At 56.3% G+C, this 16,791-nt stretch overlaps 1 protein-coding gene and 1 long non-coding RNA gene across 3 annotated transcripts; one reads left to right on the forward strand and one right to left on the reverse strand.

Moving 5' to 3' along the window:
- Positions 1-898: 898 nt before the first annotated feature.
- LSR (lipolysis stimulated lipoprotein receptor) lies at positions 899-16,043 on the forward strand. 2 transcript variants are annotated; one of them, XM_027977404.2, is made up of 10 exons: positions 899-1,029; positions 2,231-2,575; positions 8,455-8,574; positions 10,610-10,666; positions 11,204-11,350; positions 14,311-14,472; positions 14,630-14,689; positions 14,787-14,918; positions 15,201-15,829; positions 15,915-16,043. In XM_027977404.2, the coding sequence occupies exons 1-10, from the start codon at positions 921-923 to the stop codon at positions 15,948-15,950; spliced, it is 1,797 nt and encodes a 598-aa protein (XP_027833205.1). In that variant the 5' UTR covers positions 899-920; the 3' UTR covers positions 15,951-16,043. The 2 variants fall into 2 exon arrangements, with proteins under 2 accessions (XP_027833205.1, XP_027833206.1); XM_027977405.2 differs by lacking the exon at positions 10,610-10,666.
- Positions 11,543-16,755, reverse strand: LOC132657687 (uncharacterized). The gene is made up of 2 exons (XR_009596198.1): positions 16,390-16,755; positions 11,543-11,986 (listed from the first exon to the last, which is right to left on the reverse strand). It is a non-coding gene; the product is annotated as an uncharacterized LOC132657687 (long non-coding RNA).
- Between the last annotated feature and the right edge of the window lie 36 nt (positions 16,756-16,791).

Below are 16,791 nucleotides of genomic sequence, written 5' to 3' on the forward strand. Positions count from 1 at the left end.
GCCCGGAGGCCAAACCAAGAGTTAGGAATGGGGTGGGGGGGAGTATAGAGGCGGAGAAAACTTCCAAAGTAGAATTCCAACTTTTCCTGGGCTCGATTCCCCTCGGGCGTCCCCTAAAGGCGGCAGCTTCCTTTCCGAGAACTTGGCTCGGTTGTTCATATCATCCAAGTGGAAGGCGCGAGAGGGCTGCGGGCGCCTCCGTCCCCCGGGACGCGAGGACCCCCAGGGCTAGTGGCAAAGTCAAGCGCGGCAACTAACACGCCTCTTCCAGCCCAAAGCTCGCTCGGACTCGCCCCGCCCCGCAGTGTGTACCTAGGCGGGTCCATCGCCAGCCGAGGAGAGGGGTGTGGGAAGGGAGGGAACAGGTGCGCGGCGCGTCCCGCCTCTCTCAACAGGTGAATCAACGCAGTTGAGTCTCTGTTCCCGTGATTCACACTCTGCTCGGCGTGACCGAAGCAGGAGAGGGCCGGACCGCGATCCCTGGTCTTCAACCGCCCTCCCGGCGGGCTGGTCACTTGGTTCCAACCCTCTGGGCCGGAGCGCACCTGGGTCAGCCCACTTCCGGGGAGGGAGGTGGAGGAGCCCCTCCCCGCCGCCCACCCCCGATCCCTGCCCTCCGCTCTCACCCTGTGTACCTGGGCCGATCCATTCCCCGGAGCCACGGGGGGGTGGAGAGGCTCGCAGAGCCCCAGTGGGACAAGCAAGTTTCTCCCTGCAAGCTGGACGCGTGCTCTTCATCTACGATGTTCCCTCTAGTTAAAAATCCTAGATTAGGGTAGAGTGGGCTTGGAATAGAGACAAGGAGCGGAAGCGGGAAGGGGAGGAGCAGGCACCCCTCCCAGTCTTGGTGGGGGCCGCGCCCCCTACCCTCCCGGTACCTGGGAGGGGACGCGCGGGCGCGTCGCGCCCAGACGGCCGCGATGGCGCCTTTGGCCCGCCCGTTCTCCGGGGGACTGGAGTCCTGCCCGGGTACCCTGAGCTGGGGCGCGGTGGTCTTCGTGTGGCTTTTTCTGAGCACCTTGGGCACAGGTACGGAGCGCGGGGACCCTGGTGCTGCGGGACGCCGGGAGGGCACTATAGAGGGGCGATGCCTGGAGTTCCGCAGCGCCCGGGAGGCGGGAGAACTGGGGGAGGGGGAGCGCAGAGACTAAGACCTGATCCGCAAGGTCCCCGGAGATCCCTGTGCGCCGGGGGGAGAAGAACTCTCTGTTAGTGCCTGAGAGCGCTCCTCCGCCCTTGTTCAGAGATAACAGGAAGTGAAACTCCCGGGACTGCGAACCGGGGAGCCGCAGGGAGAATGGGACCCTTTGTGGGGTAGGGATGAAGGACCACCGGATCACTGAGAAAGGCGGGGATGAGGATTCGGTAGCGGGTCGAGATTTCTGAGTCTTGGGGTAACAGGGAGAAGGCACCTGAGGGCTGGATCGGGCGATTCCTAGGGGGTGAGATCAAGAAGCAGCGCCCAGGCGTCGAGTGGGTGCGGTATTGAAAATTCCCCACCCCCTAACCCAGTCATGTCGTAAGAATATCTGAGTAAGAGTCCGGTGAAACGGCCTTATGAACTAACTTGGAAACCATCTTCTGCTGGATCTGATGTTTGTTTGGGCAGGGGGTTTCAGGGGGACTTTATCTTTCAGCAAGCAGTTTTGGCATATTCATTTGAGATGGCTTTGGGTAGAGCAGGGTGAAAGGCTGGTGGTGACATAACTTAGGGGTTTAGCTACTGTATGGGAAGCAATCCAAACAACTCCAGAATCCCCCGCCGGCCCCCCCTCCCTCTCCTCCCCCCCACCACCAATTCACAAAACCCGGAGGAACTTGCAACACTTGGTTGTTTTTGAAAGTGGGTCTCGAGCACTGTGGGCTTTTGGGGGCGCCATTTGGGCTTGTCTGTACAGGCCGCAGACCCTTTCCATGAGAGGGTGGCCAAGGGAAGAGGGGACTGAAAGCTGAGCTCTGCAGAGGCTGCGCTCTGGTTAGAGGAATGGACAGGATGTTCCAAGGAATCTGGCTGTGTGACCTTGCAGTGGCCACTTAAGCCCCCTGGGTCTCTTAAATGGGCATGATTATCAGAGCTGCCTTGAGGATTAAGGAGCAGTGCGTGCCAGGCACTCTCTAAAACCGTACACTTGTAAATGTCAGTGATGTGACAAGTGGGGTGGCTTCTTCCTGCTGAAGTGCTTCCTTGCGCTCACAGCGGTCCCTCTGCTGACTCTCTTCTTGTCCTCAGCCCCCACCAGCGCCGTCCAGGTGACCGTGTCAGACCCCTACCACGTGGTGATCCTATTCCAACCCGTGACCCTGCCCTGCACCTACCAGTTGACCGCGACCCCCACGCCACCCATCGTGATCTGGAAGTACAAGTCTTTCTGCCGGGACCGCATCGCTGATGCCTTCTCTCCTGCCAGTGTTGATAACCAGCTCAACGCCCAGCTGGCGGCTGGTAACCCAGGCTACAACCCCTACGTGGAGTGCCAGGACAGCGCACGCACCGTCAGGGTTGTGGCCACCAAGCAGGGCAATGCCGTGACCCTGGGAGACTACTATCAGGGCCGAAGGATCACCATCACAGGAAGTACGTGGGCAGGGGATTGGACGGGGTGGGCTTGAGTTTTGGTGTTGGCTCCCTCTTAGAAGTTCATCAGCATAGATGCCTGAAAGCACTGGCCAAGGGATGGATCCTTTCTTCTACCCATCCATCCATCCCTTTATTTAACAGCAAAGATTTATCAAGCACCTAACGTATACCAGGCACCACTTGAGGCCCTGGAAATACAGCAGTAAACAAAATTAGCAAATGCCTTCCCTCTTGGAGCTTGAATTCCGGTGAGACAGACAAATAAGGCAAACACAAGCCTGACAGGCTATGGTTCATGGTGTCACGAAAGAGTCAGACACGACTTAGCAACTAAACAACAATAATAAACACATACTTTCAAGTGCTTAAAGGTAAAGAAAAGTGGGTCATGGAGAGAGAGGCAGGGGTTCTGTAATAATACTTGTAATATCGTCAACAATAAGTAAAATTTATGTAAGTAACAGGGGCTTGCCTGGTGGCTCAGTGGTAAAGAGTCCCCTGCAATACAGGAGCTACAGCAGACACAGGTTCGATCCCTGGCTCGGGAAGATCCCCTGGAGGAGGGCATGGCAACGCATTCCAGTATTGCCTGGAGAATCCCATGGACAGAGTAGCCTGGTGGGCTACAGTCCATAGGTCACAAAGAGCAGGATGCGACTTAGCACACACGCACGCGTATAATTAATAACCTATAAAAGGCCTCCTGTGTGCCAGGCTCTAATCCAGGTTGATGTGAATTAGCTCATTTAGATGATAATAATGGAGTAAGTAGCTTCTGTGACACTCACTTTACAAAGACCCAGAGAGTTAAAGTGACTTGCACAGGGTCACAGAGCTAGTGGGATTATAAGTCAGCACTTTGGGGCCTAGTCTCCAAGCTAGTAACCCCTCAGGTTCCTTACCCAGGAAGGTCAGCAAAGAACCCACCTGGAGGAGGTAACAGGAGTGAACTGAAGGAGTGAGAGATATTACTGGAGAAAGCCTATATCTTGCCAGGTGCTTTATGCCCATTTTACACTCAGGACAGCTGAGTCACAGAGAGATCAAATAGTTCATCCTGGTGCACACATAGTAAAGGTCTGGCACTGAGATTTGAACCTAGCCCTTGTCCTTCACTGTCATGCCACCTGCTCATAGGAGGTGCCTCTTGGGACCAGGTTAGGGGTGGGGAACTGATTCATTCATTGATCCATTCACTTGGCATTTATTGGGCATCATCTAAGCGCCAGAAGCTATGGTAGTTGCTGGGGCTAGAGAGGTGATCAGGACAGGTGATCCCTGCACTCAAGGAGGTGATACTTTCATGGGATGAAATAGGCAACAAGTAGCAAAAGAGTAAGAGGATTTCAGAGGGTGCCGCCGAGTGCTACAAAGAAACCCCACCTGGGTGATAGGTGATCATGATTCGAGACTGCTGTGAATATAATTTGAAGAGGAACTGGGACTGGGCCCTAAAGAATCCAGTGGGCAGAGAGGAGGGTGATGGGCAACAGCGGGCAAGGGATAAAGGATGAGTGTTTTAATCATGGGCATGGGGGCAGAGGAGGGAAGGGGGCATCCCTTTGCAGACCCCAGGAGACCAGGCCTCAGAGCACACCCCTTCCCTGTCTGTCTGGACCGTGGGCAGGGACCCAGCCTCTCAGTCTTATTTCGGGGAGGGACTAGCTCTGCTGGCCCTGAATTTCCTTGGGCAGCTGTTCCTGTGGATAAAAGACTTCCAGGGCGGGGGAGGGTGGTGGTGGTGGTTCAGCCTCTATAGGCCCCTACCCCATAATCCAGGGGCTTCTCCAGCCTGGATCAGGTATGACCGGCCAGCACTGTCAGGACAACTCCCGTACTGAGAGTGCCCTTGAAGGCTGCCTGGAATCGTGTCCCCTTTGCTGAGTCCGTCATTGGAGTGACCTTCGGGCTCCATCTGGGGCAGATTCTTCCTGCTCCAGAGGCCCACAGGCCCTGGGTTTTCAACCCTGGGCCCGGGTTTGATACAGGCCGTGATTTATAAACATCCATTGTGTGTATGTCCCTTCAGGAAGCCCAGTAGCCATGGGAGCTTCCTCCATTTCAGCTTTGAGGATGGAGAAAAGCAGAGTTGCCTTCGCTGTTTCTAGGGTCACTAGCCACCCAGGTTTTAAAAGTGAAAGTCGTCCTGGGCAAGCCAGAGTGGTGTGCCTCAGCTTGGGTGGTTCCGCTTCCACTTCCGTTCTTCCCCGCTTTGGGTGATGGGGTGCCTGGATCGGGGCCGTTTCTACCTCTTCAGGCTGCTTGGGAACCACGTGCACCCCCACTTGGTAGCTCTGGACCTGGGAGCTTGTGGGACCTCTGAGATCATGAGGGCCGCCTCTGCTGTGTGCAAATGAGTCAGAGGCCCAGGGAGGTGGAGGGAAGCCCAGCTCCTGTGCCCAGCTGGAGACCTGGCATTTTCTCCCTATATCTAAAACAATTAGAGCAATGCCCAGCCCAGGTGATGTCAGGACCAGACCCAGACTGGGAACAGGGTGCGGCCGGGAGGAAGGAGGTGAACTCAGGCCTTAGAACGGATCAAAAGAAGCCGGAAAGCCATGTTTTTCGTGAGTTTTGAAAACATCATATAGGCCAAACAAAACGCATTGAGGCCTAGATCTGGCCCACAGGACCAGATTTCAGCTCCCAGCATAGGAGCTCTTGGAGCGGGCAGAGGCTGCCTTCAATCCCCACTCCAGCTTTGGGCAGGGCCCCGGTCTAGGGTTCTAGTTTTAGAGAGGTGCGTTCAGAGTCTGATTCAAAGATACAAGTGGAAGAAACGATAGGCCGAGAGGGTGTTATAGAGAATTCAGAAGATTTGGGAGAATGTAGGTTAGAGCTTTAGGATGATTCCATGAAAGAATATATACAAAGGTACCTGCTGCTAAGTCACTTCAGTCGTGTCCGACTCTGTGCGATCCCATAGACGGCAGCCCACCAGGCTCCCCTGTCCCTGGGATTCTCCAGGCAAGAACACTGGAGTGGGTTGCCATTTCTTTCTCCAATGCATGAAAGTAAAAAGTGAAAGTGAAGTCGCTCAGTCGTGTCCGACTCTTAGTGACCCCATGGACTACAGCCTATCAGGCTCTTCTCTCCATGGGATTTTCCAGGCAAGAGTACTGGAGTGGGGTGCCATTGCCTTCTCCGACAAAGGTACCTAACACAGTAAAAAATCAATAACTGGGGGCTGGATGCTTGACCATAAAGGAGAGTGTCAGTGCCCAAGGTCACCCTACCTTCCTGTCACTTTAAATTCAGTCACCACCTCCACGACAGAGGCACTTCCTGTCTGAGTTCTGTACTGCTCATCACCATCTGAAGCACAATATGTTTAGATTTGTTATTTGTCTCTCTTTCCAGTGAGGAGCTTGAGCCCTGTCTGGGTGGGGATTCCTAGCTGTCCTCTAGAGCAGTGGTTCTCAAACATGTGGGTCTTAGGGTCACTTTACACACTTACTGAGGTCCGCAAAGAACTTTGTTTTTACAGCTAGAAAATTGAGAAGTTGAAAAAAATTTCTTTAATGATGATAATAAAGTATGCGTGCTGTGCTAAGCCGCTTCACGTGCTATGCTAAGTGTTCGACTCTTTGCAACCCTATGGACTGTAGCCCTCCGGGCTCCTCTGTCTATGGGATTCTCCGGGCAATCCTGGAATGGGTTGCCATGCCCTCCTGCAGGGGATCTTCCTTACTCAGAGATGGAAGCCATGTCTCATCTGTCTCCTGCATTGGCAGGTGGGTTCTTTACCACTCACGCCACCTGGGAAGCCCTAATAAACTATAGATTAGTCTAAATAACATACTTTTATGAAAAAATAACCATATTTCCCAAAACAAAAAAAAAACCTTTAATGAAAATGTATGGTGTTGTTTTTATATTTTTGCACATCTCCTTACAGTCTGGCTGCATAGAAGCTGGGATTCTCAAAGCAGCTTCTGCATTCAGAATATTCTGATAACACAAGCCAGTAACCTGTGGAAAACTCCACACTACACTCATGAGATTAAGTGAAAAAGGCAAATATCTTACTATTATGGTGAAAATAACTTTGACCTCAGGGACCCCCTGTGACAACGTCTGGGGGAGCCCCAGGCTCCACGGAGCACACTTTTGAGAACTGTTGCTCTCTAGCAACAGGTGCATGCAATGCCTCAAATACTGAATGACTGTATCATGCGCCTAGTTGAGGACAGCCACGCGTCTAGAACACTGAGCAAAGTCAGTGTGAGGAGGAAAGGGGTTCTTTTCCCGATACTGACCAGGGCCTGGGGACTCCAGGCTCTGCTCGCCTGGGGCCCACCTTCCCCTGGGGATGGGCTCACGGCCAATCAGCCCCTAAGCAGGCTGATAGAATTTAGCAGTAGGACAGGGGAGCTGTGTCAGGGGGGTGGAACCAGCCCTGTGAGGGTTTGAGGACACAGAGCCAGGCCAGAGGAACAGCCGGAGTGCACGCCAAAGCAGGGTGGGCCCAGCACATGGTGGGGGACAGTGAGCAGGCCGGCGTGTGTGGGGTCTGGCGAGTAGAGGAGAGCGGTATGGATGAGGCTGGTGTGATAACCAGGGGTCAGATGGCTCCAAAGGCCTTGTGGGCCAGGGTAAGGTGTGGGAATGGCGTGCTGTCATTGTTCAGTCGCTAAGTTCTATCCAACCCTTTTGCCACCCCATGGACTGTAACCCACCAGGCTCCTCTCTCCATGGGATGTCCCAGGCAAGAAATCTGGAGTGGGTTGCCATTTCCTTCACCAGGGGATCTACCTGATGCAGGGATCGAACCTACATCTCCTGCACTGGCAGGCGGATTCTTGATTGCTCAGCCACCTGGGAAGCCCTTGGGATGGTGTAGATAGGCACTGAAAGGAGGTCTTACTATGGATGTGAGGTCTTCTTTCCAAAGAAGGAAGAAGGCTCTGGTTCTCTCATTCCTTTGGCGACTGACTGATGCCCGGGTACTACAGAATGAGGCACATACAGTGGCTGCCCTCTGAGCCATCCTGGGGAAGGGCTGGAGGTCCGTGGGGCAGGTGGTGGGTAGGTCCCCGGGAGCCAGAGCAGCTGGGGAGAAAGGGTGTGAGGATGCTCTGTGAGGATGTCTCTGGCCGGTTCATAAGGTTCCTACCTCCTGTGCGCCACAGGCCCAAGGTGGAGTTGCCCAGAGGGCCCCACCCTGCAGAATGGCTGAGGGATTTAACTAATTAGGGCCTGAGGAGTAGAGAGGAAACCGGATGTTCGGATGTTCAGAAAGACTTTCATTATCGCCGTAATTAACAGGCCCTTTGCCTGGGGCTGTGTCATGGGGAGCGTCCCCAGCCCTGGGCCTTGACCTGGAATGTGGGGACTGATAGCTGGATGGAGGAGGGAACTGGTCTGTCTCTCCCTCACACCCCCGCCTTCTGCTGGGTGCGGGAGTCTCCTGCTTCCTGGAATCTGGCCTGTTTATCTTTGCCTCCTTACCCAGGCCCCAGTCCCTGGGTCTGCCCTAGGCTCCACGGCAGGCAGGTCGTGTCAGGGGGTTGACTTTTGTTCTGAGAGGTGGGATGGGGAAGGGAGCAGCGGGCGGGGGGAGGGGGCTGGATGGGGGGGTGTGGAGGCTGTAAGCTGAGTAGGATCAGACCATCCCGGCCCACCACCCCGTTTTCGCCACAGCTGTACAATTCATCAGTAATTTCAGGAGACTGCTCTTTTCTCCGAGACAGGAAAGATAACAGTCCCACCTCACAACCTGCTTGAAGTTCCCCATGTGAAAGGTTTAGAACAGAGCCTGAGAGGTGTCAAGCCCTCAGGATGAGGGATTGAATCCCCCCGCCCCCACCCCCTTCCCCCCAGGCGCCCCTCCCCTGCATGGCCCTCACCTGTCCACCCACTGCCCACTGCCACAGATGCTGACCTGACCTTCGACCAGACAGCTTGGGGGGACAGCGGTGTGTACTACTGCTCCGTGGTCTCGGCCCAGGACCTCCAGGGGAACAACGAGGCCTACGCAGAGCTCATCGTCCTAGGTGAGTCTGGGCCCCGAGGGACAGGGTTGGAGATGGGCCTCTCCTGCTATGCTGTGTGTCCGCCCTCTGCCCTCCTGCTCTCTCTCTCGGCTCTGTCGCCTCCTCTGCTCTCCCCTCACAGCACCACCAGTCACTTGGGCTTATCTGTACCCTGCACCCCAGACAGGGACCCCCTCCCCCACCCCACAACATTTCAAATAAGCCAGAGCCAAACCAGGAGTGGAAAGGAATGGGGCCTCTACCCCTTCCTGGCCTCAGTGTTTAAAAGCACAGAAATGGTCAGGGTGGATGGGCATTGAGCCAGGAGGGGTGATGGTGTGTGTAATCGAGAGGCCGCTTCACCCCCCGCCAACTCCCACCCCGCGCCCCCCACCTAAGGCCACATCTCACCCCAGAGTCCCTCTGCCCTGCTGGGATGGTGCTGTGTGGCTTGCATAGTTCGTGTTCCCCTCAAGCAAGCCCTCCCCCCCACATGCCCAGGAGTGGGGTGGGATACCCGCCAGCAGCCCCCGCCCCGCTGTGAGGCCCCCCTGCCACGCGTGGAAGGGATGCTGCTGTTAGCCAGATGCTGTGTTCTCAGTCGACACATATAGTCCCATGTGGCACGCGCTATATGTGACATGCTATTGGGCCACACATTGCCATCATCACATGCATGATGCAAGGTGACACGTGTGAACGAGCACACATGATGGGGGACCACGCCCCAGGGTGCTCAGATCACGTGACAAGAGTTCACGTCTGGGTGACAGAACGCATGCATCCACGGCCCACAGAACTCGCGCGTGTTCTTCCAGAAAATGCACAGTCGACATCAGCAGGTCTCAAAATTTAGTCTCAGGAGCCAGTTACACTCAGGTTACTGAGGATTTCAAAGAAGGTTTGTTTAAGTTTTTGTGGGTTACATTTACAGTTGCTTAACATATTTGAAATTGAAACTGGCACACAAGCATTACCATCAGAGCAAATGACATCATCATGTGTGACGAAGCCTCAGGAAAGCTCCGCTGTATCTCTACTGAAGGAGAGTAGAAAGGGCAGTGGCTTAGTTATCCGGAACATGGCTTGGCCTCCGGATGGGACCACACTTTGAGAACCACTGTTTTACCTGCTGGACCCCTCCTCCTGGGGGCAGGCGACATGGGGTGCTGATGTACAGCCAGGTGTGTGGACACCCCTGGAGATGCAGCACCGGTGCGGCACAGAGTGGTGGGTGGCACCTAAAGGAGGCCCCAGCTGGGCCAGGAAACCTGCACAGGGGACCTTGGTTGGCAGTGAACCTGGGCCATACTGTGACTTTTATGGGCTGTAAGGCACTTTTAAAAATATTTATTTTTATTTGGCTGCGACGGGTCTTTCTTAGTTGCGAACTCTTAGTTGTAGCACGTGGGATCTAGTTCCCTGACCCGGGACAGAGCCCAGGGCCCCTGCACCGGGAGCAGGAGCTTGGAGTCTTAGCCACTGGACCACCAAAGGAGGCCCCCTGGACTGTAGGCACTGTCGCTTTCAAGGGCCTCTTCCTCCAGATTAAAGCCAAAAATTCTCTTACAGTTAGATTGTTACAAAGACCATTCATTACTGTGTATTCAGTATTGTTACCTTTTCTTCTTCAGACTTTACAATACAGTTAAGACATTTTCCTGGGCCCTAGTGCACTGTCTTCCTGAGCCTCATGGGCTAGGACTATCTTTACCTGGGATGGTAGGACTGTGTGTGTGTGTGGAAGAGATGGAATCCCAAACTGAGATCCCACCTCCTGAGCCCACGGGATGTGTCCTGGCACCCTTCTGGGCGACAGACTCCTCTGTGGGGACAGTGAGTGAGTGAATCATGTGAGACAGCCTTCTGGAAGACGGCACCCACAGGGGACGGGGCTGTGGAGGGCAGGAACCGCATGCTAGGACCCTCCTAGCACCTACCCCATCTCTTCTGCAGAGCACGCCTCCACCCTAATGAGCCTGGAGCTGGGCTTCAGGGCAGGGATGGCCTGGGCTGGCCCTGGTCAGCATAATCTGTCTCTCTTTTGTCCCTCCAGGCAGGACCTCGGGGGTGGCCGAGCTCTTACCTGGTTTTCAGGCGGGGCCCATGGAAGGTACGGGGGTGGAGTCCCCCCACATACCACTTACCGCTTCTAAGTATCCTCCCCCTTTTCTAAACACAGTTTGCTCGGACCCCACTAATAACCCCGCCGATTCCGGGCGTCTAGCGGCCTGGCTCTGGGCTGTGGGCTGGGCTGGCTGGCAAGGGGCCTGGGGTGTAGACAGAGGGCTCCCGTGACTGGTGCCTGTGGTGCTCTTCTAGTGCTCGCGGTCTGGGCAGCTGGCTCTGTCCCCTCTCAAGGCTACAGCCCATCTTCTCTGGCTAGGTCTGCTCTCGTTTACTGCCTTGTCCAGATGAGCCCAGGGTGGGTTCCCTAACCTTGGGGCTGACCTGGGTTGTAGTGGAGCGGGCATCCCTCTGGGGCTGCACCCCAGCCCCTGGCGTGGAGACTCCAACAAGGGCTGGGGCTGCAGCTTCCCCGATGGGCTTTACAGACAGGCGTCGCCCTCCCCTCCCCCCGCCCCCAGTGCCCACATCCCTATTCCCTCCCAGGCCTCCTGGCTCAGGGCCAGCTCTCATGTCCCCGCAGACTGGCTGTTCGTGGTTGTCGTCTGCTTGGCGGCCTTCCTCGTCGTCCTCCTGTTGGGCATCTGCTGGTGTCAGTGCTGCCCCCATACCTGCTGCTGCTACGTCAGGTGCCCCTGCTGCCCGGAAAAGTGCTGCTGCCCCGAGGCCCGTGAGTACCCCTCACCCGCCGTGCATCTACTCCCACTCGGCGTCTGTCCTGGGTCCAAGGGCAGGAGGCGCCCATCTGCCTGCCTCCTGGGACAGTGTCACTCTGGAGGTCATGAGGGGAGTAGTTTGGGGCAAAGTGGGCCAAGGAGGACCTGCTACTTTACATGATCATTTACATACTTCAACTCGTCACTTATTTTAGTTTTGATTTATTTCAAGTCTTTCCTTTTGAAGGTATAATTTATGCACAAGGTTAAAAAAAAAAAAAAATCAAATAGTACAAAACATTGTTCACCAGCAAGTAAAAGTCCTTTTAAAAACAAAATCTGAACTGAAAAAGGTCAGAAACCAAGCGAGGTTTACAGCCCCACCAAATTTAAGCCCTTTAACAACCCACATCCACATAAGGATGCTGGATTTTTTCACGGATGCTGTTTAAGGACCATCCAGCACATCAGGTTGCGGGCAGGAGGAGAAGGGGATGACAGAGGATGAGATGGTTGGATGGCATCACTGACTCGATGGACTTGAGTTTGGGTGAACTCCAGGAGTTGGTGATGGACAGGGAGGCCTGGCGTGCCGCGGGTCATGGGGTCGCAAAGTGTCGGACACGACTCAGCAACTGAACTGAATTGAACTGAGCACATCAGAGAGGGTCTGGGATTAGACATGGGACCCGAGGTGGAGGGGGAAGAAGCAAACAGGAGGGGCGGGAAAGGAAGAGAGCGCCCCCTCCCTCCTGCTGCCCCATTTCCCCGCTTGTGGAGGTCAGTGCTGCCAGTTCCCTGGTTACCTTCCTGAGAGCACCTCTGTACTCAGTTATGGGGAAATTTCCATCAACTCTGACATGGAAGTTCTAGACCCAGACGTACCTGCTCTCTTGTTCCTTGTACTGAAAGTAGGCCGTGAAAACATACTTCTCTACTAGTTCTCAGTGAGGGTGCCTCACCTTTTCCTTCGTCATTGTCAGGTTCACCATATCTTTGGTTGACAGACAGATGACCCTGGCGGCTAGAAAGAAGTAACTTTCCGTGTTAGGAGCACCTAGACTAGGAGAGACCAGAAGAGGGACAGACCCGCCCCCTCTCGTGGCACCTGCTCATTTCTAGGCCGAGAGTGAACACGTGGTAGAAAGAATTACCCAGGTGGCTCAGATGGATGTATGTGAGCATCCTGACATTTAAGGTTTCCACGTGATGTGACTCCAGTGTAACACAGTCCAGGTTAAAATCATAGGCAGTCATCACAAGCTTGGGCAGGTGGAGGTTTGAGGCCTGGTTGGACCCCTTTACCTGTTGGGAAGTCCACTGAAGGACTTCCCCTCTCAACCTCTGTTTCCTCCTCTGTAAAATGGGGCCACGGCAGAGCCCGCTGTACAGCATGAGTCAGGATCCGGTGAACTGATGTGTCCCGCATTTAGAGTGGGGCTTGGCCTACACAGAGCATTCCACGCCCACTAGCTGCCAGACATCGCTGCTGTCAGCATCGGTAATGACTGAGGGCCAGGATGCAAATTAGAGCCCCCACCACTCACACCATGTGACCTCAGGTGAGCAGCTGGTTTTCTTCTCTGCAGGGTCCTGCCATCACGGGGTGTCATGAACATTAAGGGAAATGCTGTGTGTCAGGGCCCAGCACGGGGCCATGGCTCAGACCATGCTGGCTAATTTTCTGGTCACTGACTGAACTCAGCAGTAGGCAACCTGTTTCACCTCTGCCTGGAGAAATCAAATCCACTGCTCTCTGGAGGCCTGCGCTGGCCATCTCCTCCCTCTCAACATTTTTAGTTGTGGGTGTCTTGCTTATTACTTGGCGGGGTGGGTGTTAGTCCATTTCACAGGTGGGGTGGGATTCCCCCCAGGGCTGCAAACAAGTTTGCAGTTAACCCCGCTAATTAAGGCAGGGACCAGGACTGTGAATGCCAGTCCCAGGGCCCCATTTCCTCCATCCTGAGACCCTGCTCCCCGAAACTGAGATCCCATTAACTCCCTGCCAGAGGCCCTGTTATTTCTGCCACAGCCACAGCCCTCCTGAGCCGTCCTAGAGCAGCAACTCCCAGAGCTAATTATAAAGCAGCACATCCGACAACTGCTGAGGGGCTTCTTTGGTGTGGGGGGGGGGGGGGTAAGCACTGAGCCTTCTGCTGCCCAGCTGAATTGGGGTGAAGGGAGCTTTCCGAGCCTGACGCCCTACTCCACCTTCCCAGTGGGGCTTGGCCTACACAGAGCGTTCCATCATCTTCCCTAGGCCTGTGACTCTGCCTCAGAGCAGCCACCAGACCCCAGCCTCTTGCCCAGGGAGGAGGGTGCTGGGGAGGATGTGCCCTTGAGCTGTCAAGCCTAGAACCGGGCGAGGGCAGGATGGGTGCGGCCCCCAAGGTGGAAACACTGGAGGAGATGCTTTGCTGGTTGGCTGAGGAAGTGAATGCTGAGGCTCCCGAGACGGCTTCCCATCACCTCGGGGTCTGGAAGACCCTGCAGGGAGGACCCAGCAGGCATGAAAGGGGAGCAGGCATGGGATCCCCGCCCCCAGATGATCCATTTTTCTAGTGCAAGGGCTCGGATGTCAAAGGGAACACTTGTTTCTGGCTTGTGGGTCCAACACATGGGTGTTTATAAGACACCTCTGTCCCTGCTGCTCTGGAAGAACGCAGGTCCAGGGTGGCCATGTCCTGTGATAAGCTGGCAGCAGAGTTTGACGTAAAACCTTGTCAGATGCTGGGAAACCATTGTACTGTTAAACAAACTGGCATTCCTGACTGGGGCCGCTGGCGTATACCCTCCCATCCTAAAACTCTTGTGAGGAATGGCACAGGAGGTGTGGACTCAACGCGGCTCATGTCCTCTGACCTCAGGGACTCTATAGCAACAACCAAGCACCCAGGAAAGCTCCTCAACAGGGGACTGGGGAGAAGGCATGTGGCCCCTGGGGCCCTTCTCATGCTGTGTGTGTTCTCCCCAGTATATGCTGCTGGCAAAGCTGCCACTTCGGGCGTCCCAAGCATTTACGCCCCCAGCACCTATGCCCACCTCTCCCCTGCCAAGACCCCGCCCCCGCCAGCCATGATCCCCATGGGCCCTCTCTACAACGGGTACTCTGGAGACTTCGACAGGAATAGCTCAGGTGAGGCCCTGGGGACAGCCAGGAGTAGCTGGTGGGAGGTGGAGGGGTGCAGGGAGGCTGGGCCTTTGGCCATTAAGGGGTCTGGAGTTGGAAGAGGGAATTGGGGGCAGGGGGCTGGGAATGCAGGGTTTTGCTCCTGACAGCCAATCTCCCCCAGTTGGTGGCCACAGCTCCCAGGTACCCCTGCTTCGTGACACAGACAGCAGCGTGACCTCTGGTGAGAACCAATCCTTACAAAGTTGGACATGCCTATGGGGCGGGTGGTGGTCAGCATCCAACCTCTGGAACTGATCACCTCCAACTCCTGTCCCTAGAGATCCGCAGTGGCTACAGGATTCAGGCCAACCAGCAGGACGACTCCATGCGGGTCCTGTACTACATGGAGAAGGAGCTGGCCAACTTCGACCCTTCTCGACCCGGGCCCCCCAGTGGCCGTGTAGAACGAGGTAAGCCTCAGGATCTGAGGGATTCTTGGGGGGCCGGGGGAAGCAGGTCTCCCTGATAACTGCCCAGGGACGCTTGCTCGACGTCCTGAACACAATCCCTCGTTCCCTACCATGGCCACAGTGAAGGGTACAGAACCCTGCAGACCATCACTAAATAGGTGAGAAGCCTGGGGCTCCCTTGAGAGCATATGAGCCAAGTGAGTGATGCTGCTGGGCCCCGGGGCTCCTGACATTAGGTCCTGACCGCCTCCCACCAGTAACAGACATCTTCCTTCCCTACAGCCATGAGTGAAGTCACCTCTCTCCACGAGGACGACTGGAGATCCCGGCCTTCACGGGGCCCTGCCCTCACCCCCATCAGGGATGAGGAATGGGGTCACCACTCCCCCCGGAGTTCCAGGCGGTGGGAGCAAGAGGGCCCCCTGGAGCGGCCAGGGAACAGCCGGGGTGCGGGGCGGCCCCGAGCCCGCTCTGTGGATGCTCTGGATGACTTTACACGGCCAGGTTCTGCTGAATCAGGGAGGAGATCTCCCCCAAGCAGTGGGAGGAGAGGCCGGGGCTACGCACCTCCGCGAAGTCGCAGCCGCGATGATCTCTACGACCAAGACCAAGACGACTCCAGGCACTTTCCACACTCCCGGGATCCCCACTACGATGACTTCAGGCCTAGGGACCAACCTCATGTTGACTCTCGGGCCCGCTACCAGCGCTCCCGGGACCCTCGGGATGATGGCTCCAGATCCAGGGACCCCCCCTATGACGGGCGGCTACTAGAAGAGGCCTTGAGGAAAAAGGGGCCAGCGGAGAGGAGGCCTTACAGGGAGGAAGAAGAAGAGGCCTACTACCCTCCAGCGCCTCCCCCTTACTCTGAGACTGACTCTCAGACTTCCCGGGAGCGGAGGCTTAGGAAGGTGAGTGATAAGGCCCTGAAAGCCTTCCTGGACCCTCTTCTCCAGTCCTCCCTGGCTCATATCCATCTTTCTTTCTCCCTTGCAGAACTTGGCCCTGAGTCGGGAAAGTTTAGTCGTCTGATCTCAACATTTTGTATGTAGTTTTTGTACTTTTTTTTTTAATTGGAGGAATTATTGATGATCTCGTAAAACTAATAAAACTTCTGATCACAAATCTTGAGTCTGGAGGAAAGCATTTGTTTTGCCGCGCGAGGTGGGGAGCCCAGACAGCTGCTGTGGGTGTCTGCAAAAGGCAGCACGTCCACTTCTCTCAAGGGACCCGTGTCCGAAGCCAGGAGGAAAGGACCGGCTCGGCCGACTCCACCGCCGGGAGTACGTGCCCCACGCTAGCTCCGCCCCGCCCCGCCCCGCCCCGCGTGCGCGCTCCGGCCCCGCCCAGACGTGCGCATGCGCCCGGGGCATCCGCTTTCGCGCACTTCAGTCCGGTCGACGGGGGCGCGCGTGCGCGCTCCCTTCCATCCACCCAACGCCCCCTCCCCCGCCCCTCCCCCCCGACCTACTTTACTGTCTCCAAACCCAGCCGCCTGCCTCGTCCTCGGCGACCAGAGGCCTTATTCCAGATCCCCCGGTGTTCCATCCGGGCCCACGTTCCACTCGGGCGGCCCGCCGGCGGGTGCCGGGCGACGGCCGCGGAGACGGCGGCGGCAACCTCTCTCCCAGCCGAGACCTGAGCCCGCGCGCCCGCCCTCCGTCGGAGACAGACAGCGCGCGCGCTCCCCAGGGGCTGCCCTCCCCCCCTCGCGCGCGTCGGCCCCGGGCTCGCGCCGCCGCCGCCGCCGCCGCCGCGCGCGCGCAGCTCAAGTAAAGGAGGAAAAAAAAAAGGGGGAAAAAATAGAAAGCGGCCGCGGCTGCAGCAGCGATCCGCCGCCGTATTGGGCCAGGCCGGGCGGCGGACGCGCAAG

Source organism: Ovis aries, chromosome 14, assembly GCF_016772045.2.
Source record: "Ovis aries strain OAR_USU_Benz2616 breed Rambouillet chromosome 14, ARS-UI_Ramb_v3.0, whole genome shotgun sequence".
Classification (NCBI taxonomy): Eukaryota; Metazoa; Chordata; class Mammalia; order Artiodactyla; family Bovidae; genus Ovis; species Ovis aries.